A 26,049-nucleotide genomic window follows, 5' to 3' on the forward strand; every position below is an offset into this window, starting at 1 on the left:
GTGTTTTCTACATAAGAAAAGGCTTCAGTCTTGCCACTCTACCCCAAAGCCCAGACATATGAAGAATACAGGAGATTTTCGCCACAGGTATTACACAGCCAGTACTTGCCAGATATTCCTTTAATGCGCATTTAATTTTGCTGTAGGCCTCTTGGCAGCCTCCCTGACCAGTTTTCTTCTCAGCTTTTCATCAATTTTGGAGGGACCTCCAGTTCTTGGTAATGTCACCATATTTTATCCACTTGAAGACTTGTCTTCACTGTGTTCATTCTTTTGTACCCTTCTCCTGACTGATACCTTTAACTGATACCTTTAACAATGAGATCCCTGCTTTGGAAGCGCTCTGCGGACCATGGCTTTTGCTATAGAATGCGACTAATAAAATGTCAAGAAAGACCTACTAGAACAGCTGAACTTTATTTGGGGTTAATCAGAGGCACTCTAAATAATGGCAGGTGTGTACTGCTCCTACTCCAATTTAATATAATTTTGAATGGGATTGCCCAATTCTGCCACAGCTACATCCCCAGAGGGGATGTGCACACTTAGGCAACCACATTTTTTTTTTTTTTTTTTTTAATTTCTACCCCCCCCCCCCCCCCCCCCAAAGATTTCAGTTTGTTTTTCAATTGGGTTTTACAGTTTATAGTTCACAAAGTTTTTTACATACACTGCACACATGTATGTATGTATGTATGTGTATATATATATATATATATATATATATATATATATATACATATACATATACATATACATATATATATATATATACATATATATATACATATATATATATATATATATATATATACACACACACACATACATACATACACACATACATAAATTAGATAACCTACAATTTCCTAATTTTAGTACAAAATGGTCTTTAGTTTACTGCTTACCTTGAGAAGCCAGTTCAGGATCTTCATCATCCAGGGTAAGATCGATAACACCAGCTGCAGATTTACCATTCTAAAAAGAGAAATAATAATGAACTTCAAATGTTAGAAGCATTTATTTATAGAAGCATGAAAAATAAATTCACTTTTTTAAAATCAAATATGCTTTTTAACCATCAGACACTTACAATTGCCAACACACAACACAATCTGTGACATTCATAGAATACATACTGTATATAGGATAAGAAAGGCAAAAAAAAAAAAGTACCCAAAACAAGAACAGTTGCTCCATAAGCACCACAGAAAATTATGCATAACACCCCAATAGTACGTTTCTATGAGTAACATTTAAAAATGTACTTTCAATTAATAAGTTTTCACCCTATGTATTTGTGTAGTGCATTTTTAAATCCTGTAATCTGGGTGCTGTTTTCCATAGGTGCCATATGATACAAATTGTAATTACATATGAAATAAAATACAATATACAGGAAGAACAAAAACACATTTACTCCCACTTATATGCTCAGAATTCAAGGCTATTGCCATAGTTTGTGAAAATAAATGCCTGTATATAAAAGAAAAAAAAATGAATTTATACATTTTTTCTGCATTTGTGCCTGCAAAACATTAAAACCATAATTTGTGGATTGCAGATATAATGCTCTGGCACCTGAAAACTATTCCTCCCATAGCGGGCTCATATCAAGGTACTGACATTCAGGTATGGGGCAGGAGAAAGAATCAAGAGACTAAGTGCGGTGACATCACTACACTTCTGGTCCATCGAAAACTTTGCCTTCTGTCACGGTGATGGTACTTGTTTTTCTTCATTCCAAGACTCCTGGGAACAAATGACCCAGCTGTGTGGGTGAAGCCACGGACCGCAGCAACAAATTGAAATCATGGCATATACTGGCAGGGAGACAATCTCACAGAATATGTGAAGTTGAAGACTGCAGACAGCCATATTTAGAGCGCAACATGATACAGGTACACAAACAGCCACCTGGTAAGAAAATGTTTTCGAAAATGTGAAAAGAGGAATGGTGGTGGCCTTGCAACTTAGCATCCAACTTCCGTTTCTCTTAAGGCAGAACTATGGCTGCCAGGGGCAATGGAGAGCAAAAGGTTACACTCCTAGGAAGACCTTATAGGGGAATAACTCCCAGTGAACACAAGGGGAGGGCTCTGTATGAGCAAGAGCACCTGAAGGCAGCTCCAGAGGAACAGATTTGCAGTGGGTAAGGAAGGAGAGCAACTTCTTGCAAGGAGAGTGCACAGGGACTGCTAGTGCCAGGGTGCTTAGAAGAAGATATACAAGGCCGAACTAAGATCTGTAGGGTACCAAGGTCTAGATGTTTGCAATCTATAATGTGAAATCGTTCTAGTCTAGTGTGATTATAAACTTGTTTTCTGTTCCTCGTTCTGCAACTTCTTTCTGTTGGGGCATGCAGATTGCCATCCCCATACTCTGGCAATTCCAAAGAAAAGAGGGGCAACCAACCTAAAAAGGAAAGAATGCACCTAACCGGGTAATATTAGTGAATTAGAGATGCTAAAAAATCTCTGCGCAAAAGTTTAGAGAGAGATAAGCAACCGTCAGGGCATCTACAGCCCACATATGAAGAGGGAAACATACATAAGGACAGGGGCAATATGACATTTACATTCTAAGCCACTCGACTGACAATAGGGCAGGCTTTTGAGAAGGCCCTTCTCTCCCTGATACAAAGAGAAAAAGGGCAGGGCAGGTCAGATCAGAGATCAGGACATAATCTTGAGGGTTGTAAATCAGGAAAATATAGGTATAGTAATGAGTAGTAAAAAGGGGCTCTACGTATTGGAGCCAAGCTCCCCACGTAATGACGAAGACATTCTTATGGATTGGAACTGAGGGTTGGCTAATTAGATTATGTTACTACACAAGAGATAGAATGTGTGGAGAGAGAGGATAAGAATGATGTCTTATTTAGACCAAGCTATCCCAGACGCTACAGGATCGGGGAAGGAACCCGGGGAGGATACAGGATAAAAAAAAAAAAAAAAATAAGGGGGGAGTAGTATGGGAAGCAGCATTTAGGCATTTGGTTAACAAATAAAGCTCAGGAGCCTTGTAGCAACAGGGGCACCCCCTAGGATACAACTGTTTATGGTGGGATTACAGGTCTAATAGAATAGAAGCACAGTATTTTTTTCCCAGCAATGTATGGGTTTCAGTTCTGGTAATACTGAAAAGTCCTGGTAATACTTCCTAAAAAGGGAAGGAGATGACCACCCTTGTAAGGCAGCAATCAGATGTAGGGTTACTGTCCGTATTTTGTTAAGTAGCGAGAACAAACAGTAGAAAGGAACACAGAACACAGTTCTAGAGACTGTACCTCTTGGAAAGACCGTGAAATAAAAAGGCTAGAACACCTATGGGAGTGTGTGGCCAAAGGTCATAGGAAAAAAAAAACGCCAAGGCCGATACCTGGCCATTGATGGTACTCAAGGCCAATTTTTGTTCAACCCCCCCGTTGAAGGAAGGTTAAGATCCGAACCACGGAGAAGGAGCGAGGATGGACCCCAAGAGACTTCCACCATGCAATGTACGTCTTCCACGTACGATGGTAGATCTTCCTAGAGGTAAATTTCCTAGCTTAACATAGGAAACACTGACTCAGACAAACCTCTATCCTTTGACGGCTTGGCTATTGAACACCAGGTGCTAAAGTAAGCGACATAAGCAGGATGGAAGATCGGTCCTTGGGACAGCAGGTCCTCCCGAGAGGAAGCTTCCAAGTAAAGCCAGCGACCAGCTGCACTAGCGAGGCCAGTCCGGTGCCACTAAGATGACCGGAAAACCTTCTGCGTCAATCCTGCATAGGATTCTGGGCAAAAGATTAAGAGGGAAAGGCCACCATGTTTGTGGTGTCCACCAGTGGATCCCTTGACCGAGCCACAAATCTCTGCAACTTTCTGTTGAGTCGAGACGCCAACAGATTCACCTCAGGGTGCCCCACTGTAGACACAGCTGGTGAAACCCATCTGGATGAAGGGACCACTCCCCATGGTCCAACGCCTGCCAATTTTCCACCCTGGGAATGTGTACAGCGGAGAGGGCTGGAACAAACCGTTCTGCCCACCTTCTTGTGCCCCCTTGGTAATTGACATAAGCCACGGCCGTGGCATTGTCTGATTGAATGCGCACTAGGCATCCCTGAAGATGATCCGTCCAATGATCCAGACAGTCTGATCACTCGGGAGTTCCAGGACATTGATTGGTAGTCTGGACTCTTCCAGCGTCCAGTTCGCTTGAGCAGAATGCTTGCCGAGGACACCTTCAGCCGGACAGGCTGGCATCCGTGGTGACCACTGTCTAATACAAGGAGAGGAATAATTTTCCCATCCGAAGCACAGGAGAGCAAAGCCACTACACCAAGGGCTCATTTGTTCCATGACTCAGCTGGATCAGATTGTCCAGAAACTGCGGAGTCCTGTCCCACTTGGTCAGAATCTCCCTTTGCAGGGATCTTGTATGGAACTGTGCAAACGGAACCGCCTCGAAGGTAGATACCATCAGGCACAGCACCAGCATGCAAGTCCAGGGGGATGACAATTTGGTGGAGAGCAGGAGGCAAATTGCAGTCTGCAATTTCTGGAGTTTGTCAGAGGAAGGAGCACTCTGGCTACGGCCGAGTCCAGAATCAACCCCAAATAGTCCAGCTTTGCATACGGAACCAGGGCAGACTTCTGATAATTCAGAATCCAGCTGAACTCCCGCAGGGATCGTATTGTGATCTCCAGGTTCACCAGAGCAGAGGGAGACTCTGCTCGCAGGAGGAGATCGTCCAAGTAGCCCAGTACTGCGATCTCCCGTTGGGGTAACAAGGCTAGCACCGGAGCCAATACTTTTGTGAAGACCCGAGGAGCGGAGGCGAGACCAAAGGAAATCCCCCTGATGCAGGGATGCCACCACCATTCAAATGTACTCCATTCTGAACTCCTGTACCCAGACAAGCAGTTTAGGGCCTTGAGGTTCAGGATTGGACATGCTTTGCCTTCCTTCCTGGGGACGGAACAGGTTTGAGTAAAAACCCTGAAAACGTTACGAAGTCGAAACAGGACACTCACGCCTTGAAAGAACATGTCTTGTACCGCCCCAGACCCTGCAACCGGTCTTTGGACAGATGCAGGTTAGAAGTAAAAAAACCTTGCTTGGAGACAAGAGCGAAACTATCTTGTAGCCGGACCAAAAGACTTTGTGGACCCACTTGTCTTGTACCACGGAAGTCCATAGGTCCGGAAACCAGCGAAGACGTACCCCCCACCACCAATATGGATGAGGGTGCACCTTCATGCAGAAGGAACCTTGTCTGCAGGTCTGGAGAAGCCCGCTCTTGGCTTGCCAGACCAGGTTTGTTTGGATCCGCCATTGTCAGTCGACCATGAGGGACGAAAAAACTTCTGAGCCGAGAAGGAAGGTCCACATCTACAACGAGGTTCCTTGCCCTTAGTAGCCTGCAGAAGAAAGGTACTCTTCCCCCCCTCCCGTGAGACTTTTAATGATGTCATCCAGGGTAGCTCCAACCAGGCAATATCCTTGAAAGGGAAGATCAGTCAAGGCCTTTTTAGAAGTCCAGTCCGCAGACCAGCATTTGAGACAAAAGACACGCTGAAGGACCACCGCCAAAAACAGAGGCGAGGCATCAAAGGAGCCACATCCAAAGAGGCATCACAGATACTGCAGCCCCTGGACCAGCTGGTCTGCCAGCTCAGCAAAGGCAGGGGGGAGCGGTTCTCCCTCCAGGTCAAGGCATAGGAGCTTAGCCCACTCAGAGTTTGCGATACCAGGGCAAAGGTAAATACTGGCCTCCTTGCCGAACCTGCTAAGGTGTACATAGTACGAGCCACAGCCTCCGCCTTCTGGTCAGCCTGGTCCTTAAAGGCCAGGGACTCTTCAACCAGAATCATGGTTACCTTGCTTAAATCTGGAAACCAGAGTGTCCACCACAGGTGGGACAGTCCACTTCTTAAGGAAGGACTCCTCATAGGGACAACGCCTAGTAAAGCGCTTCGGAACCCCACGGAGACGGAGACGCTTTGGTTGTCCCCACTCTTTAGCAACAATTCTGTCAAAACAAGGAGGGAAAGGAAACTCCTTTGCCATTCTGGATGGCTTGCGACTAGCAAAGGGTACCTGCGCCTCTGTTGCAGCTTTCAGCTGCGTCCTCCATTTTCAGGGTGTAACGGAACAGGGCACTCCTGACTGGGTACCTCCATTGACAGATGCTCCTACTGCTTCCCGAGGGCTCCAAGCACTCCACCAGACACTGTAACGGCCTCAGACCCCACAAACCACCGCAGCTTGGTTAGGGTCTCGCCATCTCCTACCCACCCTGGACCTATGACAAGGCTCCAGGTTCCCACGGGTGAACCTCTTTCCCCAGAGAGTGCAGCAGAACAAGCTCTTACAAGACCTTTGTGATTATCTAAGGGGAGTATGGAAGACAATAGCAATCCCTTGTAGCATATTCCCCCACTAAGAGACAGGACTCTAGATTGAGGGTGAAGTAACTCTAGAACAACTTTATTGAAGAAACAGACTTTTATACACTTGAGAAGTATGTCAGTCACTACATGTATATTTACCCAAAACATCACACGATAGATAACGAGGTACAGCCGACTCATGGCTAATCACAATTAAAATGCTAACTCATTACACTTAAGCCAGCCTGGAAGAACAGACTGCCAGCACCAAAGCTAAAACCAGATACAAATACACATATCAGTGTAAATACGGAGAACCCACCGTAAACAATAGGTGAGCAAATCAGCATAATTTACAATGCATGGAAGACAGGTGTTTGAGCCGATGACATGCATCTGTTACAAGTCTGACCAACTGAAGCAGTCCAAGCCATCAATTTATCTGTCACATAGTTTTTTCACTCTGTGACGTGCGTACCATCACACAGGGTATCACGCACAGATGCAATCAGTGCATCCACCAGTGACTTTTCATGCGTGGTTGCAGATGTGGAGGAATCATCCTCACGATCAGAGGATTTCTGTCGCGTGGAAGAAGACTCAGCAGGGTGACCTGGCTTTTTGCTAGCCCGTCGCCCGCAAGCTGCCTCCACCTAGGACACAAGGGACTCCAGGCCCGCCGTCAGTGCATGGATGGTTGGTTGAGACCTTGAGGGCCCCACAGCCACATAGGGGATCAGGTGGGGAAATGTGCTTCAAAAGACCCCATGAGTCACTAGGGGGACCCCCCAAAAAGCTAACACTGCTAAGGGACAACCCCCTCTGCGCTGGCAGCAACCGGTCGCCAAGCACAAGGCACTGAGCGATTTTCAGCAGAGAGGGAGGGGACCTCACCAGATTTACCACCCACTCACACAGGCACCTGCAACCACCAGGAGAATCTGCACTACATGTGCGGCGATCAGGAAACTAAATGTTTCAGGAGTCAACAACACGGAATAAGGAGGGGCTCCCACTGCCAAAATTTCCGCCCACAGGGCTTCACTGTCATGGGCGCTATTTGCAATGGCAAACACAGGAAAATGGCCGCCAGACTACACAAACATGCCCACTGTGTATAGGAATACACAGACTACAACAAAATGGCGGCACCACAAGGTATACAGAGACCCAGAATTGTGAGACTAGGCCTCATGGACAGATCCAGGCACAAACTTCCCTCCGTCGATCGTTTGGTCGCCAGCGGTGCACCCCTGGCCCCCATCCCAGGCCAGTGACCAGACCACCAACCCCAGTGTATGTGGGGGGGAGGGGGGACGGTCAGGGTGAGGGATGAAATGGGGGGGGGGGCTGTTGGCCAGGAGAAACGCTGCGACTCAGGCCGAGGCCAGATCGTATGCGGACTCATGAGATGTTTAACTCGCAGGGCCAGCCCCCATCCTGTGGGGCTATGTAGCGGTCGACCTAGCATGGAGCTGAGGCCTGCGTGCACTCGCTGGCCAGACTGGGGTGACCCCTGGATCTAGATTATCCAGCCCATCGCCCAGTCTGGCAGTTGATAGTAGATCTCACAGGAAAAAATTTGCAAGGACCAAAAATCCCAGCAAAGAACTAGGTCCTTACTAGGCAGGAAAAAAAAAAAAAGACTATAGCAAGGAGAGGGAAGTATACCCCCTGGGACTGCCCATGGGTGTAGCCAAACGTTTTTTTCTCCCTAGTGTCCTACTCCTGTATAACCAAATGGTCAAGAATGACAGGAGCTGTGCCAGTCAATGAACGAAAGAGAAAACAGGATTTTTGACTTACCGTAAAATCCTTCTCTTAAGCTCATTGACAGACATAGAATCCATATCTTCATATCCATAGGGACGTCCCAAAGCAGTGCCATAAATGAGGGGTGGGATAACAGAAAAAAAATCCAATCCAGAAGGCCAAAACAGAGCCAACCAGAAGACTCATCGAAACAAGAAGACGAGATTCACCTGAAAAAAAACAGAACCCCCGATGTAGACCAAAGGTCCCCTTAAACAGCAGCCTGCAAAACCTTGCAGCCAAAAGAGGCATCCGCCGATGTCAGCACATCAACCTTATAACATTTAGTAAAGGTATGAACCGACGACCAGGTAGCCGCCTTGCAAACCTGAAGCACCGACGCCTGATGGTGGAAGGCCCAGGAAGCACTAAGAGCCCGAGTAGAGTGCGCCTTAACAGGGAACGGAGGGACCTGACCCTTAATAGAATAAGCCTGCACCACCGTCTGTCTGATCCATCTGGAGATAGTCGCGGCAGATGCAGGCAACCCCTTTCTAGGGCCATCCGTGACCACAAAAAGTGAATCAGCCTTACGAAGAGAGTCAGTAGTAGCCAAGTACACCCTGATCGCCCGAACCACATCCAAGGAGTGTAACGCAAACTCCCAAGGATGACTGGGCTTTGGACACAGGGAAGGTAACACAATATCCTCATTCAAGTGAAAGTCTGAAACCACCTTAGATAGGAAGGAGAGAGGGATTCGGACGAAGAACCACCTTATCCTTATGAACCACCAGATATGGGGAACGACAGGACAACGCAGCTAGTTCCGACACCCTGCGTGCAGAAGTGATAGCCACCAAAAAGGCCACCTTCTGGGATAAGGTAAGCAAGGAAATCTCCCTAATATTTTCAAAGGGAGGTTTCTGGAGAACCGACAACACCAAATTAAGATCCCAGGGCGGCAAGGGTGCGCGCACCGGAGGAACCAGGTGCCGCACCCCCTGGATGAAATTCCGCACCAAAGAATGAGTAGCCAGTGGCCTCTGGAAGAAGATCGCCAATGCTGAAACCTGACCCTTGATAGTGCTCAAGGCCAGCTTCCGCTCAACCCCCCGTTACAGGAAGGCCAATATCCGAGCCACCGAGTAAGAACGTGGAGGAACCCCGAGGGACTCACACCACGTGATAGAAGACTTCCATGTGCGATGATAGATCTTTCTGGAAGTCGCTTTCCTCGCTTTAATCAGAGTAGGAATAACTGAAGCAGACAAACCCCTGTCCTTCAGCACCTGGCTCTCAACAGCCAAGCTGTCAAAGCCAGCGATTGTAAAGCAGGATGGAAGATCGGTCCCTGAGACAGCAGATCCTCCCTGAGAGGATGTCGCCAAGGAGCGTCCGCGACCAGCCTGACCAAGTCGGCATACCAGGCGTGACGAGGCCAGTCTGGAGCCACAAGGATGACTGGAATTCCCTCCGCCTCTATCCTGCGAAGAAGTTTTGGCAGCAACTTGAGGAGGAAAGGCATACAGCAGCTGATACTGCCTCCACGGAGCAGCCAGTGCATCTGCGGAGTCCGCCAGAGGATCGCGGGAGCGGGCTACAAACCTCTGCACCTTCCTGTTGAGCCGAGATGCCAACAGATCCACATCCGGGGTGCCCCAACGAAGGCACAACTGGTGAAACACCCCTAGATGAAGAGACCATTCTCCTTGATCCAAGGTCTGACGGCTGAGAAAGTCCGCCTGCCAATTTTCCACGCCCAAAATGTGAAGTGCGGAAAGAGCCGGAACAAACAGTTCTGCCCAACGAAGAAAGCCGGCCACTTCCACGGCCGCCAGAACACTCTTGGTGCACCCCTGGTGATTGACATAAGCCACAGCCGTGGCATTGTCCGACTGAATCCGAACCGGGCAGCCCCAAAGATGCTCGGTCCAGTGAACAAGGCAAAACCGGATTGCTCTCAGTTCCAACACATTTATCGGCAACCTGGATTCTTCCAGGGACCAGAGCCCCTGTGCAGACAGCCTGCCGAGAACCCCTCCCCACCCGGATAGACTGGCATCCGTGGTGAAAATCGTCCAATAGATCGGAAGAAAGGACTTCCCCTGACTGAGCATTGGAGACCGAAGCCACCAAACCAGAGACTCCCTGGTCCGCTCGCTCAGCCGGATCCGATTGTCCAGGGAATTGGGATTCCGGTTCCATTTGAGAAGAATCTCCTTTTGGAGGGTCCGCGTATGAAACTGAGCAAAAAGGTACTGCCTCGAAAGACGCCACCATCAGCCCCAGAACCCTCATGCAAGTCCGAAGAGACGGCCAGTTGGCGGACAGTAACAACTGAGTCGTCGATCTAATCTTCTGGAGTTTCTCTGCAGGGAGAAACACTTTGGCCAAGGACGCATCCAAAGTCAGGCCCAGATAGTCCAGCCTCCTGGAGGGAACCAGGGATGACTTCTGCAGGTTCACCAGCCACCCGAACTCTTCCAAAGAGGTCATGGTGATCTCCAAGTTTGACAACAGAGCCTGCGGAGACTCCGCACGGAGAAGGAGGTCGTCCAGGTAGCCCAGAACCGATATGCCTCGCTGCCGCAACAGCGCCAGAACTGGGGCCAAAACCTTTGTGAAGACCCGGGGAGCAGAGGCGAGACCAAAGGGTAACGCCACAAACTGCTAATGGTCCTCTCCCACAGCAAAGCGCAGAAACCGCTGGTGTCCTGTGTAAATGGGAACGTGAAGATAGACATCAAGGATGCCAATGGACGCCAGAAAATCCCCCTGATGCAGGGAGGCCACCACTGTGCGAATGGACTCCATTTTGAATTTTTGCACCCGGATAAAACAATTGATCGCCTTTAAGTCCAGAATTGGACGCACCTTGCCCTCTTTCCTGGGCACTGAACAGGTTTGAGTAAAAACCCTGAAAAAACGTTCCGCACAGGGAACTGGAACCACCACTCCTTGTTGCATCAAGTCCCGCACTGCCCCCAACAGAGCCTTTAGGCGATCCGGGGACAGTTGCATATTGGAAGGGAATAATCGCACCCGGTGGAAGCGATCAAAACTTGATCTTGTATCCCGACCGTATGACATCGTGAACCCATTTGTCTGGAATCCTGGAGAGCAACGGGTCCGGGAACCGGCGAAGACGCCCCCCCCCCACCCCCGATATGGGTGGGGGCGCACCTTCAGGCTGAAGTGGTCTTATCCTCAGGTCTGGAAGGACCGGATTTTTGCCTACCAGACCAGGGTATCTTGAAACCCCCCGGGGGGGCTTTGGAGGGCTTCGCCTTGTCACCCACCCCAGAGGAGCGAAAAAACTTCTTGTGAGCAGAAAAGGAAGGTCCCCGTCTGCGACAAGGTTCCTTACCCTTAGTAGCCTGTGGTAGAAAGGTGCTCTTGCCCCCAGTGAGACCCTTGATAATCTCATCCAAGGTAGCACCAAACAGGCGATCCCCCTGAAAAGAGAGATCAGTCAAGGCTTTTTTGGAGGCCTGATCCGCCGACCAGCACTTCAACCAGAGCATGCGCCAGAGGACCGCTGCCGAGATCGACACATGCCCCAGTAATGGAGCAGCGTCCAGCGCGGCGTCACAAACTGTAGCCCCTGCACCATCTGCTCCAGCAAATCTGCCACGGCAGGGGGGAGACTTCTCCCCTCCAGGTCATGGCGTAACAGCTTGGCCCATTCCGTCAACGTCTGCGAAACCAGAGCAATGGTAAACACTGGCCTCAAGGCCAACCCTGCCAGGGAGAATATGGAAAGGGACACAGATTCCGCCCCATGATCAACCGGATCCCGGAAGGACGGGGAATCCTCCAACGGGATAACAGTAGCTTTATTTAGTCTGGAAACCGGCGGATCCACCGAAGGTGGCACCGTCCATTTCTTAAGGAGGGACTCTTCAAACGGGTAGCGCCTAGCAATCCGTTTGGGCATCCCAGGGGTTCGTTTTGGACGGACCCACTCCTTTTTAATGATATCGTCAAAGCATTTGGGAAAGGGAAACACCTTCGCCACCCTGGAGGGCTTGCGAGTGCCAAAGGCAACTTCTGTATCAGCTGCATCCGCAGGTGCAACCTCCAGTTTTAGGGTCTCCCGGACAGACAATCAGTGCGTCCACCAGCGCCTTGTCGTGTGCTATATGGCAAAGGCAGAAAGGTCATCCTCACTATCAGAGGAGACGGGGCGCGAGACAGCAGCCCCAGAGGAGGAACCCGCAGCAGCAACTGGCTCAGAATCTGAGGCATCAGACAAGACAGGGGTAGGCGGGGGGGGTCGCTTTTTAGCCCCCCGTCCCTGACAGGCCACCTCCACCCGGGACACAATGACTTCAGGACCGCTGAAAGCGCATCAATGGTGAGCGGAGAATCGGAGGGCCCCGCGACCACCTCGAGGGGATCAGGTGGGGACACGTTCAGCAAGGTCCATGGCAACACCAGGGGAACCAGTCAGTAAAATATGACAAAATTGAAAAAAAATGTCACCCAGCGCTACAGCGCCCCTCAGTGGTCAGACAGTGTGCCTCGAGACCCCCACAGAGAGAGAAGAGAGACCCCCCAAAAGGCTCACCACACGATGCACCAGAGTTCAAAAGGACTGCTCTCAGCGCTGTCTACATGACAAGGAAGTCCTGTGGAGCAATCTTCCCGGGTCTAGGGAGGGGCTCGGCCCCCTCACACGCCCTCAGTAACTCCCACAGCTGCCCAGCTTTGCAAACAAATGAGCTGGGTGTACTAAGATGGCCGCCGCCATGAGCCACACGAGGGACTACAAGAAAATGGCGGCCCCACGCGCTGCGGTGGGAAGGGGGGTCCCCACATCACTAACAGACGACCGATCGGCAGGTAGGCCCTGGGAAGCCAGGGAGGAAGCCTCCTGCACAACAGCTGTCCGAACCTTTGGGACCCCCCCCCCCACCCCCTTAGCGGCCTGCACGAACAGCCAGCCACCCCACACACAAACACCCCCCCCCCCGACCGTCCCAGGGAGGGGCCCGGGTCCACCCCAGAGTCAGCCATGAGGAGAAAGGACAAGGAGTCACTGCTCAAGGTGGTGTGATTGCCTGATGACTCACACAGGTGCATGCCCCGGCTTGCCTCCGTGAAAACATGATAAAAGAAAAGGAATTGGCAGCACTCCAGGTTGAGTCAAAATCCAGGTTTATTGACTGGACATCCAAATATTACAATCGTGACAAGGTAGACGCGTTTCACACACTGACTGTGTGCTTAATCATCATGATTAAGCACACAGTCAGTGTGTGAAACGCGTCTACCTTGTCACGATTGTCATATTTGGATGTCCAGTCAATAAACCTGGATTTTGACTCAACCTGGAGTGCTGCCAATTCCTTTTCTTTTATCATGAGGAGAAAGGGGGAAGCATTTACTCACCATACCGGAACAGAGCGGGCGCCACTCCAGACAAAACCCCTCGCCGCCCAGTGGGGGGGGGGGGGGGGTGTCGGCCAAAGGAGACGCTGCGACTCGGCCGTTGACCGGTCGTATGCGACTCGGCAGGACGTTTAACCCACGGGCCAGTCCCCGTCCAGCGGGACTATGTCGCGGCCGACCCAGCGCGGAGCTGGGCCTGCACGCGCTCGTAGGCCGGCTGGGGTTACCACTGGATCTCAGCATCCAGCCCGTCACCCAGATCCGGCCTAATTGCTTGAAGATCTCACAGGAACAACTGGAGAAAAAAAGCTAACAAAAAAAAGATTCATCAAAAAAAACTTAAGAGGCCAGGACCAGAGATCCCAGCAAGGAACTTAGGTCCTTACTCCTGACTAGGCAGAAAAAAACTGACATCCTATAGCAGGGAGAGAGGGTATACCCCCTCGGACTGCCCATAAGTGTGGCCAGAACTTTTTTTTCTGCCTAGTGTCCAACTCCTGTAGCGGGCAGTATAACCCTATGGATATCAAGATATGGATTCTGCTTCTGTCAATGAGCGACAGAGAAATAGGATTTTTTTTCTGGTCACCTTTCTTGGAGTCTGTTAAAAGGACATGGGAAGAATAGAGTCTTCATGGTGTACTGCTGCCTATAGTAGAAATGGACACTGGCAAAGAAAAAAAAAAAAACTGACAGCAAAGAATAACTGCTTACAACCAGCATGGTTCATTTTTGCAGCAAAGTCTCCCTCAATGAGAGAGAAGTAAGCCTAGCATGGGTGCCAATATCTCAGTAAACACTCACAGTGCAGAAAACAGAGCATAAGGCAAAGCTGTAAACTGATCGTGTTGACTGTCCATACAAAACTGAGGTAGCATTGATGTGCTAGAATGGTGGGGACATGCAAGGGACATCCTTAACGTTTTACTGAGGACAGAAGGTCTCCCTGATAGGAGGCTATGAGACCTTGTTGATTTAGTACAAATCCAGGATGCGTCTGACGCCCTCTTTTGGTTTTGAAATCGTGAAGACTGTAGTATCACCTGGAGACAGTTTCTTTTACAAAGGCATCCAAAAACGTCTGCTGACCAGGAAAGACAAAGAAGGATTTTATGTAGTTGTGGTGGATTTAGGGGCCAAAGATATGCTATCGAACTGGGCCTCTGTCTTGATCTACCCTACAAGTATGAAGGTATCTTCCGCTGTGGCAAAAGAGTAGTCTTACCTTCAGTGGCATCCTTAATGAGGCTATCCAAAGAAGCACCAAAGACATGTGCAGCAAATTATTACTGTACAGGCTTTATAGACCAACAGTTCGTTTATGCAGCGCTTTACAAGATAAGTGCAGACAGTACAATTACAAAAAAAATGTAATCCAGTGGGAATCAGATTGTAAGCTCTAATGAGATGGGCCACCTAAGAGGTAGTAAATGTTTTTTTACATTGCTGCTCATCAGACATTTGAGCCAAAACATTTTCTACATATCCCCAAACAGGTGGCTCGTTCAGGAAGAGACGTACAATATCAACTAAAATCGGTCTACACTATTACGTAGGGCTATAGGCATGAACTCTACTTTACAAGTAAAGGGTCAGGTTGAATAGCTGCTGGACCCTTTGACATATGTTTAGTACTATTCCCTAAGGCTTTACAGACTACAATCATGGCTATGGCAGATAGCAAAGCAGAGCTTGCTAGCAAAAGTCAATATGGTCCCTAAACCCTGGAGCATTCACAACACAGTCAGTGATTTATTTAACTGGGATGTCAACAGGTCCACAGTGGGAACTAGGGATCGACCGATATATCGGCAACACAGTTATATCAAGGGCCGATATACATTTTCCCCGATATAATCGGAATCAGACCCGGCGGTTACCGATATTGCTGTGACGTCATTGCATATGTTGCGCCACGCGCCTCCGCGCACTGGGACAGCTTCTGCCTTCTTAGGCCGCCTCCCTCAGCCTCGTTTTGAAGTCTCACAGTGCGCACAGTGTGTTTTCCAGCTGCCACGGCCACATACTGGAGTCTCTGCACAGTGAGTGATTCTTCTCAATCATACAGTACAGTGACCAGTCACAGTGCAGCGTGTTTAACACAGCCACCGCGCCCACCCACCCACAGCTGCCCGGTGCCAGCCAGCCACCCGCACCCACCCACAGGCCTGTACCAGCCAGCCACCCACCACAGGGTGCATGCCAGCCACCTTTTTTTTTTTTTTTTTAAGCCTATATTCAATTTCATCAAATTTCAATGGAGATGGATGCAGATGGAAAAATTTAAAAAGTGTGGTCTGGGACTATTTCTCATCTCCAGGAAAAGCAGCAGCAGTGTGCAAAACCAATGCAAGCATGGGATCAATAACTGCAAAAAAACAAAAATATGTCTAATCTTTGGGCCCATCTAAGAGTTCATCATGTTGAATTGTATAATGCAGCACAGAAAAAACAAAATGAACATCACAAAAGGGGAAACAATCACTATCCCAGGCAACAAAATATTTCAGAAAAAAGAAAAAAAAAAAAAACAACAGGTGGCTAAAATCGGATGGAAGATCCCAGCCATTTACAATAGCGTCTGACTCTGGATTTAAGCGGTTGATGTCTATACTTGAGCCAAGGTACACACTGAAGAGTGACAAATTTTAATCGAACTGAAATGCTGGAAAAGATTCACCAAAAGGTCGTTGAGAAAGTAAAGGCTATGCTGCAACCAGAGAATGCTGGCAACTCACTCTCATTCATGACCGATTGCTGGTCAGGACAAACAGAATCATTGATGAGTCTTACATGCCACTTCATTGACAGCGGATAGACAAGAAGGCATTCGGTGTTGAATACAAAAGTGATGCAAGGATCCCACACTGGGGAGTACATTAGAGAAATGTTTCTAGGCATGCTAGAAGAATGGGGTATCACCAAAGACCGAGTGATGCTTGTGCTTTGAGAAAGCAGACAGCGAACATGGTGAAAGGAATGAGACTTTCTGAAGTGTCGGACCTCAGTTGCATGGCACACACCCTCAAACTTGTAATGACGGTCTGTCAAACCAGAAAGCTTTGCTTGACATAATTAGCATGCTGAAGAAGTGTGCAGGCCATATCCACCATTCTATCCTTGCCAAGCAGAGACTGAGGTGCATTCAGAAAGACCTTGGACTACCCAAAAACAACTTGATTCAGGCTGTTCCAACGCGATTGAACTCAACGCTTCACATGCTGCAAAGACTGCTGGAGCAGAAGCAAGCTCTCACTAAATATTCAGGTGAATATGGACTTGGAGGACATTCTTGCCTACTGCTGATCAGTGGGACATAGTAGCCAATATCATTGAGACCCTCCTACCCATAGAGGAAGTGACACTAGAGGTGAGTCATTATGACTCATCTGTCATCCCATGTGTGAGTGCGCTGAAGATGCTTCAACAGAATGAAGGACCCAACACACGTGGCATTAAAACATGTAGGCAGGCCATGAGGGACAGCCTCGGATCATCGATACAAGAACCATCCTTTCTCTTCTGATGATGTATTTGGCTAAGGCAAAACAATGGCTGACAGCTATTCAACAGAAGGTGCAGGAGGTTCCTGACAAAAAGAAAAGTCAAGAAGAAGGTTTCTGATGTGGAAGAGCAGGATGCAGGAGAAATATGTCCAAAAAGACAACGGACAGAGGAGAAAATTCATTGTGGTCAAATAGATGCCATGTTCAATGTTTTATTGGGGCCTCATGCGGAGGATTTTTCTGAATATGCAATAATGAGCCTGGATGATTAACTTCCATCTCTATTTGAAGGAACCAGTAATTGACAGAAGTGATCCTCTTCAGTGGTGGAAAGAAAATGAGGCACGCTACAAAAGACTTGCTTCTAGCTATAAGATACCTTTCTGCACCTCCTTCATCGGTACCAAGTGAGCATGTTTAGTGAAGTGGCAGCAATTTATGAAAAGAAGCCATTTAACTGGTGAACATGCTGAAATGTTATGCTTTCTGCACTATAATATTGTTCTACTTAACTGGGAGTATTGAAAGTATAGTAGTATAGTATTAGCGCTGCAGTCAGTGCAAAACTGCTAGAAAAAAAGCTGGACAGTGGATTGGAGTTAGTGGACTACTGCTGCAGTAGTGCGCCACTCACTGCAATAGTTTTACTGCAGCCACTGCAGTAGTGATTTAAAATTACTGCAGTGAGTGTAGTACTGCTGCAGCAGCAGTAGTCCACTGACTCCCCACTGTCTAGCTTTTTTTCTAGAAGTTTTGCACTGACTGCAGTTAGTGATTTTTTTAAAGGTGGTATGCACTTTGTCAGTAAAAGCCAATTTGGTATCCGTAAAAGTGATTGTAAAACACAAAATTGTAAAAAACAAACAAAAATAATAAACCGGTTTATATTCACCTGCTCTGTGCAATTATATTGCACAGAGCAGCCCTAAACCTTCTCTTTCCAGATTCCCTGCCACGCTCCTCCTCCTCTTGGCATGGCCCAATAGCAAGCTGCATGCTATTGGGGCACACTGAGGACTTGCTCTCCAGCTGTGCTGCCTGTGTCCAAAGATGCAGACAGTGTGGCTCGTCCTGTGCTCCATCACAGAATTTGACTGACAGCAGTGGGAGCCAATGGCTCTCACTCCGTCTTGTGAAAGCAGTGAGAGAAGATGGAGCTACTGCACATGGGCACAGTGCTGGATCGAATGAAGACTCAGGTAATCACACAGGGAATGCAAGAAGGTAAAAAAAAAAAAAAAAAAAATGTTGAACCTTAGAACCCCCCTCAAGACTGGAAGCTACGGCAACTACTGTTGGCACCTCAGGGCCAAAATCATCCACCAAGGATTTGAGAGACTGTCCGACAAAATGTCTACAGAAGAAAACAGACAGCATCAGCAACTTAAGCTCCCGGAAAGTCAGACAGATTCTGGGGGGAGGGGGGGGCGCACTCTTAGGCAGTAATCATAGCTGCAGTTTGTAAAAAAATAAACAAAATCATACCTGCAGAGAACTCCTCCCTGGATAAGGAAAAGGAAGAAGCCATGGTAGAATCTGAGAAATGTACAAAGTCAAGAAGGGTACAATGTTCCAGACTGTCTGTCAGGTACCGGAGGGGGGGCACTGCAGACTACCCCAAATTATTGATGAATTGCAATTACATGAAAATGCTACCTCCCATTGAAATGAGGAAACAGTGTGGAGTATGAGTACATGAAGTGATCTAGTAACGCAGCACTTAATTAACCAATATTAACCGTTTGTGGAAATTAACAAAACGGGGGTTACATATGGTGCTCAAACATTACAAATATATTTAACTCTTGATGCTCTGTCCACAAGGCGTACTTAAAAAAATCTTTAGAGATTGGGACAAGGTTGTGCCAAGGACCTGCAAAGTGCGCTGTGCGAACCAAATGCAAAGGCGTGGAAAGTACCACTCCTAGTGCCCCAAAGTCATATTCCTGGCAGGGTCAATAATGTTTAGTCCAGCAGGTCCTTTGTACGGCCTTAAAAGTTATTGCTAAGGATACGCAGATTCAATAGCTGCAACAAAAAGACCAACTCAGCAGTCTAGATAAAAAAAATCTACAAAAAGACGACGACTAAGAATGGTTAAACTTTATTAAGTAGAAAATAGACACCCTTTCTACTAGCACACAAGCAAAAAAAAAAAAGTTAGTAGTAGGAGTTATACTTGACTGGCCAATTGAGTTTGTTAGCCTGTGTTCATATTCTTATACATGTGGCAGCTTAACCTCAGTTATTGTTGCTTGTGAATCATGAATACTGTGTCCCTAACATACAAGAAAAATTATATTTTTGTTTTAGGTATGCTGCAAGTACAAAGATGTTGGATTTTCATTAAAGAAGAGCAAACACTCCCTTTTGTCTTTCATTAAAGAAGAGCAAACACTCCCTTTTGTCTTTATGGCCATCTATTGTCCAAATGAAAAAAAAGAAAAACACAAAAAAACACACACTAGAGTATTTTCAGTTTTCTTGTTCTGGAAACATTAGAATATATAATACCTGTGCACTCCCCTCGGGCGTACGCTTGTTTGGTGCTGGCTCTGCTGCAGAAGCCCGACCACCCTGTATATCTGAAAATGGAAGAACATATGAGAGATACTTTAGGATAGTTTTAGCCACTTAAGGACCAAGCCTATCTCTAACACTTGTTACTTGTTGTTTACGAGTTAAAATCAGTATTTATCGCTAGAAAATTACTTAGAACCCCTAAACATTATATTTTTTTTTTCAGAGACCCTAGAGAATAAAATGAAGATCGTTCCAATACTTTAGGTCACACTGTATTTGCGCAATCTTACAAATGCAATTTTGTAAAACAAAAAAATTCTCTGATGTTCATTGACTGCCACCTACAGGAGTAAGACAGGCAGGAAAAAAGCTGGACTATGCCTATGGGTAGTCCAAGGGAGTATACACCCACTCTCAGCTATAGGCACTCAGTATTGTTACACGTAGTGTCAGAAGAAAGCCAACTGCACAGAGGGGTGGGTGCTGTGTCTGCCAATGATCGTCAGAGAAATGGATTTTACGGTAAATCAAAAATCCCATTTTGGCTTTCATTCATTGATGGACAGCTCCCGATTCTTCTTAACCATTGGGATGTCCCAAAGCAGTGTTAAACATGGGTGGGGGGAAAAAAAAAAAAAAAAAGAAAAAAAATTCCCAAGGCTAACCATAGCCAACCAGGTAATATGGAGCGCAACCAAACAACTGGAGCACCAAAAAAAAAAAAAAAAAAACCTTGCAAAGAGGACCAGGTCCTCTAATCAGCCAGCAAAACCTTGCGGCCAAAAGAAGCATACGCAGATGCCAACACATCCACTTTATAAAAATTTTGTAAAAGTGTGCACCAGGTGGCCACCTTGCAAACCACGGACGCCTGATGATGGAAGCCCAGGAGACACTAAGCGCCCTAGTAGAGTGCTCCTCCACAGGGAAAGGAGGAACCTGACCCCTGATACAATGGGCCCGAACCACCGTCTGTCTGATCCATCTGGAAACTGTCGCAGAAGAAGCGGACAACCCTTTACGAGGTCCATCCGTGAGCACACAGAATTTGAATGGACTTCCTAAAAATACTCGTAGCTGCCAGGTACACCCTAATTTCCCGGACCACATCCAAGGCAAACAAAGTCATTTCCTTAGGATGTTTAGCCTGGGACACAGGGAAGGCAACACAATGTCTTCATTCAAATGATAGTCAGAGACCACCTTAGGAAGGAATGACAGACTGGGGCAAAGCACCAATAAGGTGGACAGGAAACCGCCACCAGTACAGACACCCTGCGCGCAGACGTGATAGCCACCGAAAAAAAAGGAAAACCTCCCGAATATTTTCAAAGCGAGGCTTCTGGAGAGCTGAAAGCACCACATTAAGGTCCCAGGGCGGCAATGGAGCCAGCACTGAAGGAACCAAATGTCGGACACCCTGAAGAAAGGCACGCACCAGGGAGCGCGAGACCAAAAAGGTCATTGGAAAAAAGCCGCCAAGGCGGATACCTGGCCCTTGATACTCAAAGCCAATTTCTGTTCAACCCCTCCATTAAAAAGGATGGTTAAGATCTGATCCACCGAGAAGGAGTGAGGATGAACCCCCCCAAGAGACTCACACCACGCAATGTACATCTACAAAAGGTAGATCTTCCTAGAAGTAGATTCCATAGCTTAACAGTGTAGGAAACAAACTCAGACAAACCTCCATCCTTCAGCACCTGGCGTTCAATAGCCAAGCAGTCAAAGCCAGCGACCGTAAAGCAGGACAGAAGTTCGGTCCTTGGGACAGCAGATCCTCTCTGAGAGGAAGCCCTCAAGGAGCATCAGCGACCAGCCGTACCCGATCGGCGTACCAAGACCAGCGAGGTCAGTCTGGATGGAATCCCGTCTGCTTTGATCCTGCACAGGAGTCGTGGCAGAAATTTGAGAGGGCTGGAACGAATCGGTAAGCCCACCTTAGAATGCCGGCTACTTACCGAGCCGCCAGGACACTACTTGTGCCCCCTTGGTGATTGACATACCACGGCCGTGACATTGTCCAAATGAATTCGTACCGGACACCCCTGAAGACAAATTGTCCAATGAGCCAGACAAAGACTGATCGCTCGGAGTTCCAGAACATTAATCGGCAGTCTGGAGTCTGACTGCCAGAGTCCAGCCCCCCTTAGCACATCTGTGCTGAGGATGCCTCCCCACCCAGACAGGCTGGCATCCGTGGTGACAGCCATCCAGCATAGGTGGACAAAGGATTTTCCCTGTCGAAGTGCGAGAGAATAAAGCCACCTCTAGAGACTGTGGATCCTTGTCCCATTTCACAAGAATATCTTTAGCAAAGATCTTGTGTGGAACTGTGCAAACAGACCACCTCGAGGGTGGACACCATCAGACCCAAAACCTGCATGCAAGCCCGGAGGGATGAACATCCGCTGAACAGATGCTAAATTGCCTCCTGCAATGTCTGGAGTTTTTCCAGAGGAAGAAAACTCTCTGGCTGAGGCCGAGTCCAGAGTCAGACACAGATAGTTATCCATCAGAGCAGTCAGAGACCCCACTCGCATAAGATGATCGATCGTCCAGGTACTCCAGTACCGCAATCCCCCACTGACTCAAACAATGCCAGCACTGGGGCCAACACATCTGTGAAGACCAGAGGAGCGGAGGTGAAACCAAAGGTCCATGCCACAAACCGATAATGCCCCTCGCCCACAGCAAAACTGAGGAGCGTTGTTGACCGGCACATATTAGAATGTGCAGGTAAGCATCCTTGATGTCGATAGAAGAAATCCCCCTCACGCAGGGATACCACTACCGCGTGAATTCGCAGAACTTCTGTACTCACACCAGCAGTTTAGCGCCTTGAGGTCCAGATTTGGACATACCTTGCCTTCCTTCCGGGAACTGTAAAGAGGTTTGAGTAAAAACCCCTGAAAACACTCTGAAATCTGAACAGCAATAATCACCCCTTGAAGGCACAAATGTTGCACTACCCCAAAGAGATTTGTAACTGATCTGGGGACAAAGGCAAATTGGAAGGGAAGAACAGTTACAGAGGATAAAACCGAACTCAATCTCATAGCCTGACCAAATAATTTAGTGGACCCACGTGTCCTATACCAGGGAGGTCCATGGATCTGGAAACCAGCATAGATGTCCCCCTACCCCAGATACGGGGAGGACGCCCCTTCATGCAGAGGCAGCCTTGTCCGCAGATCTGGAAGATCCCACTCGTGGCTTGCAAGACCAGCTCCTCTCGGAACCTCCGGTGGAAGCCCTGACTTTTGATCCCTTGTCTTGAGGCCCTGAAGGATGAACAAAAAAAATCTCTTCTGAACCGATGAGAATGGCCCACGTCTGCGACAGGGCTCCTTACCCTTGGTAGCCTGCAGGAGAAGAGTACCCCCCCCCCCCCCGTGAGACCCCAAGACCGCATTCACACTGAAGCGGCACGACTTCAGAGGCGACTTCACAAGTCGCGTGCACCGCAACTTCGGCACGACTTGCACGGACTTCATATAATGAATGTCTATGCAAGTAGCTCCAAGGTCGCCCCGAAGTAGTACAGGACCCTTTTTCTAAGTAGGAGCGACTTGTGTCTCTCCTATTAGAATGGGTCCTGTAACACTGCATGGACCGCGACTTGTCAGGCTGACAAGTCGCCTGACAAGTCGCGGTAGTGTGAATGGAGACTTAATGTAATCCAAGGAAGTTCCAAACAGGCAATCCCCTACAAGGGGTACATCAGATAAGGCCTTCTTAGAAGTCTGTTCCGCAGACGAGTATTTCAGCCAGATAACATGCGGACAGCCTAGACATCAAAGGAGCCGAATCCAAGAGGCATCACAGATAAACTCTAGCCTCTGGATCAACTGATCTGCCAGCTCCACAAAGACAGAAGGAAGCAGTTTCTCCTTCAGGTCCCAGTGTAAAAGTTTAGCCCACTCAGTCAGAGCTTGCGACACCAGGGCAATAGTAAATACCAAAATGTGAAAAACAGAGTTTGGGGTAGGCGCTCCTCTCCAATGTTGATATTTTAATCCTTCATGTGCATGAGTATGCACCGCTGTGATGTGTGGTATAAATAAATAGATCATGTGTGATCATGGATAGGTGATAATTGCAATAGCATAAAACTATGCATTTGTACAAACTGATATCAAAAAGTGCCGTGCAGATTATAAATTAAGTACTATAGTAAACAATATTAAACCAGTGTGTGATTTGGTGTTTTTCTGCTGCCACTAGAGGGAGTGTTTGCAGCTTGGAAATTGTGCTGTGATAAATAAAATGGATAAATATTTATTATTAGTGCTTATAGAGTGCCAAAGTGCCAAATGGGATAATAAAGTCCAAAAATTATTCCAAAAACTGCAAAGTCCGTTTAATGTCCCAATATTTTCCAGTATTTGAAAGCAGGAATCAATGTTGGGTCACTGAGTGACCAGATGAACATAAAAGTGCTATGTGACTTGTGCCTTCCTCCTCGTTAGTGATCTGATGGGTACACACACACACACGTGCAATCCCCTTATGTGAATGCACTCACCGGAGCTCCTCACCCCAACATGGGTATAAAGCCTTGTATGTATCCGGTATTCAGATCTACTCTCCTTATCCTGGGTGTTTATTTCGGCCCCACCATGAAAAGATAAGAAAGCTCCCTTGGTGTAATATATCAAGTATTTTTCTATAAAATAAAATATCCACTTACAGTTGAAAAAACCTGTATCCGGTCCGCCGTGCACTGCGGATGTCCGGATCCGTGCGACTCACGGTCATCAACCTACAAACGCGGGAAGTGATGCAATGACGCTGTGTCCCGTCCTACGCACATTTCGTCAAATGTGACGTCCTCAGGGGCTGCCGCACTTCCGCGTTTGTAGGTTGATGACCGTGAATCGCACGGATCCGGACCTCCGCAGTGCACGGCGGACCGGATACAGGTTTTTTCAAACTGTAGGTGGATATTTTATTTTATAATAAAATACTTGATATACTACACCAAGGGAGCTTTCTTATCTTTTCATGGTGGGACCGAAATAAACATAACACCCAGGATAAGAAGAGTAGATCTGAATACCGGATACATACAAAGAGACAAAGCCAAACCTGGCTGGCTAAACTGTAGCGTCAAAAAACTTATTAGGGGGAAAAAATTGGCCTTCAAGAAGTATAAATCAGAGGGCACAGTATCGGCTTTCGAGCAATACAAGGAGGCAAATAAGAAAAGTAAACAAGAAATCAAGATGGCTAAAATCAACTTTGAGAGACAAATAGAGGATAGTAAAAAAAACCCAAAGAAATTCTTTAAATATATCAACAGCAAAAAAACTAAGGCAGAGCATATTGCACACATAATCAACAATGATGGGAGGATGGTTACAGAGGACACTGAAAAAGCAACCGTGCTGAATGCTTTTTTCTCGTCAGTCTTTACACAGGAAAAGGAGGGGTACACTGACCATGACTGTATGGTTAGTAGTAATAAACAGGACTTGCCACCATGGCTAACAGAGGGGGAAATCAGGGAAAGGCCGGATAAACTTAACACAAACAAATCACCAGGACCGGATGGCATACATCCGAGAGTACTCAAGGAACTCAGTAAGGTTATATCGAGACCACTGTTCCTGATCTTTGCTGACAGTATTAGGACAGGAGATGTACCAGGGGATTGGAAGAAAGCTAACGTGATTCCAATATTCAAAAAGGGCCAGAGGCATATCCCGGGAAATTATAGGCCTGTCAGTTTGACATCAATAGTATGTAAACTTCTGGAGGGGTTGATAAGGGACTATATCGTAGAGTTTGCCAAGGACAACAACATCATCAGCAGTAATCAGCACGGGTTTACAAATGGGCGTTCTTGTCAAACCAATCTCCTAACATTCTACGAGGAGGTGAGCTGTGAGCTAGATAGGGGGAGACCAGTGGATGTGGTGTACTTGGATTTCGCTAAGGCGTTTGATACAGTTCCCCACAAGCGCTTAATTTATAAAATAAGGTCTGCAGGTATCGATAGCAGGGTTTGCTCTTGGATACGGAACTGGCTAAAAAGGCGTGTCCAAAGGGTAGTAATAAACAGCGCATACTCAGACTGGTCTGAGGTGGTAAGCAGGGTCCCCCAAGGCTCAGTCTTGGGACCAACCTTGTTCAATTTATTCATAAACAACATTGAGGGATCAGTAGTTCGATATCAGTTTTTGCAGATGACACAAAATTGGGCAGGGCAATAACTTCACAACATGAAGCAGATATCCTACAGAATGACCTGGACAAAATAACAGAGTGGGCAACGGCATGGCAAATGAGGTTTACCGTGGAGAAGTGTAAGGTTTTGCACTTGGGGACTAAAAACATAAAAACACAATACACGTTAGGAGGGGAGCCCTTGGGGGAATCAAAAATGGAGAAGGATCTGGGAGTCTTGGTTGATGATAGATTAGGAAACAGCATGCAATGTCAAGCGGCAGCTTCCAAAGCCAACAGAATATTAGCATGCATAA

The 26,049-nt window shown here is 47.5% G+C and overlaps 1 protein-coding gene across 2 annotated transcripts in view; it reads right to left on the reverse strand.

The window, feature by feature from the left end:
* The window catches only part of ATF7IP (activating transcription factor 7 interacting protein), a 233,313-nt gene that overhangs the window by 51,182 nt on the left and 156,082 nt on the right, over positions 1 to 26,049 (reverse strand). For both annotated transcript variants that reach the window (XM_082266006.1, XM_082266007.1), the window contains exons 11-12: positions 19,553 to 19,623; positions 909 to 978 (exon numbers count right to left, since the gene is read on the reverse strand). In XM_082266006.1, coding sequence (XP_082122132.1) covers positions 909 to 978; positions 19,553 to 19,623 — 141 coding nt within the window. The remainder of the gene's footprint in view (positions 1 to 908; positions 979 to 19,552; positions 19,624 to 26,049) is intronic.

The sequence above is a fragment of the Pelophylax lessonae genome, assembly GCF_965119305.1.
Source record: "Pelophylax lessonae genome assembly, chromosome: 8".
In the NCBI taxonomy this organism is placed as follows: domain Eukaryota; kingdom Metazoa; phylum Chordata; class Amphibia; order Anura; family Ranidae; genus Pelophylax; species Pelophylax lessonae.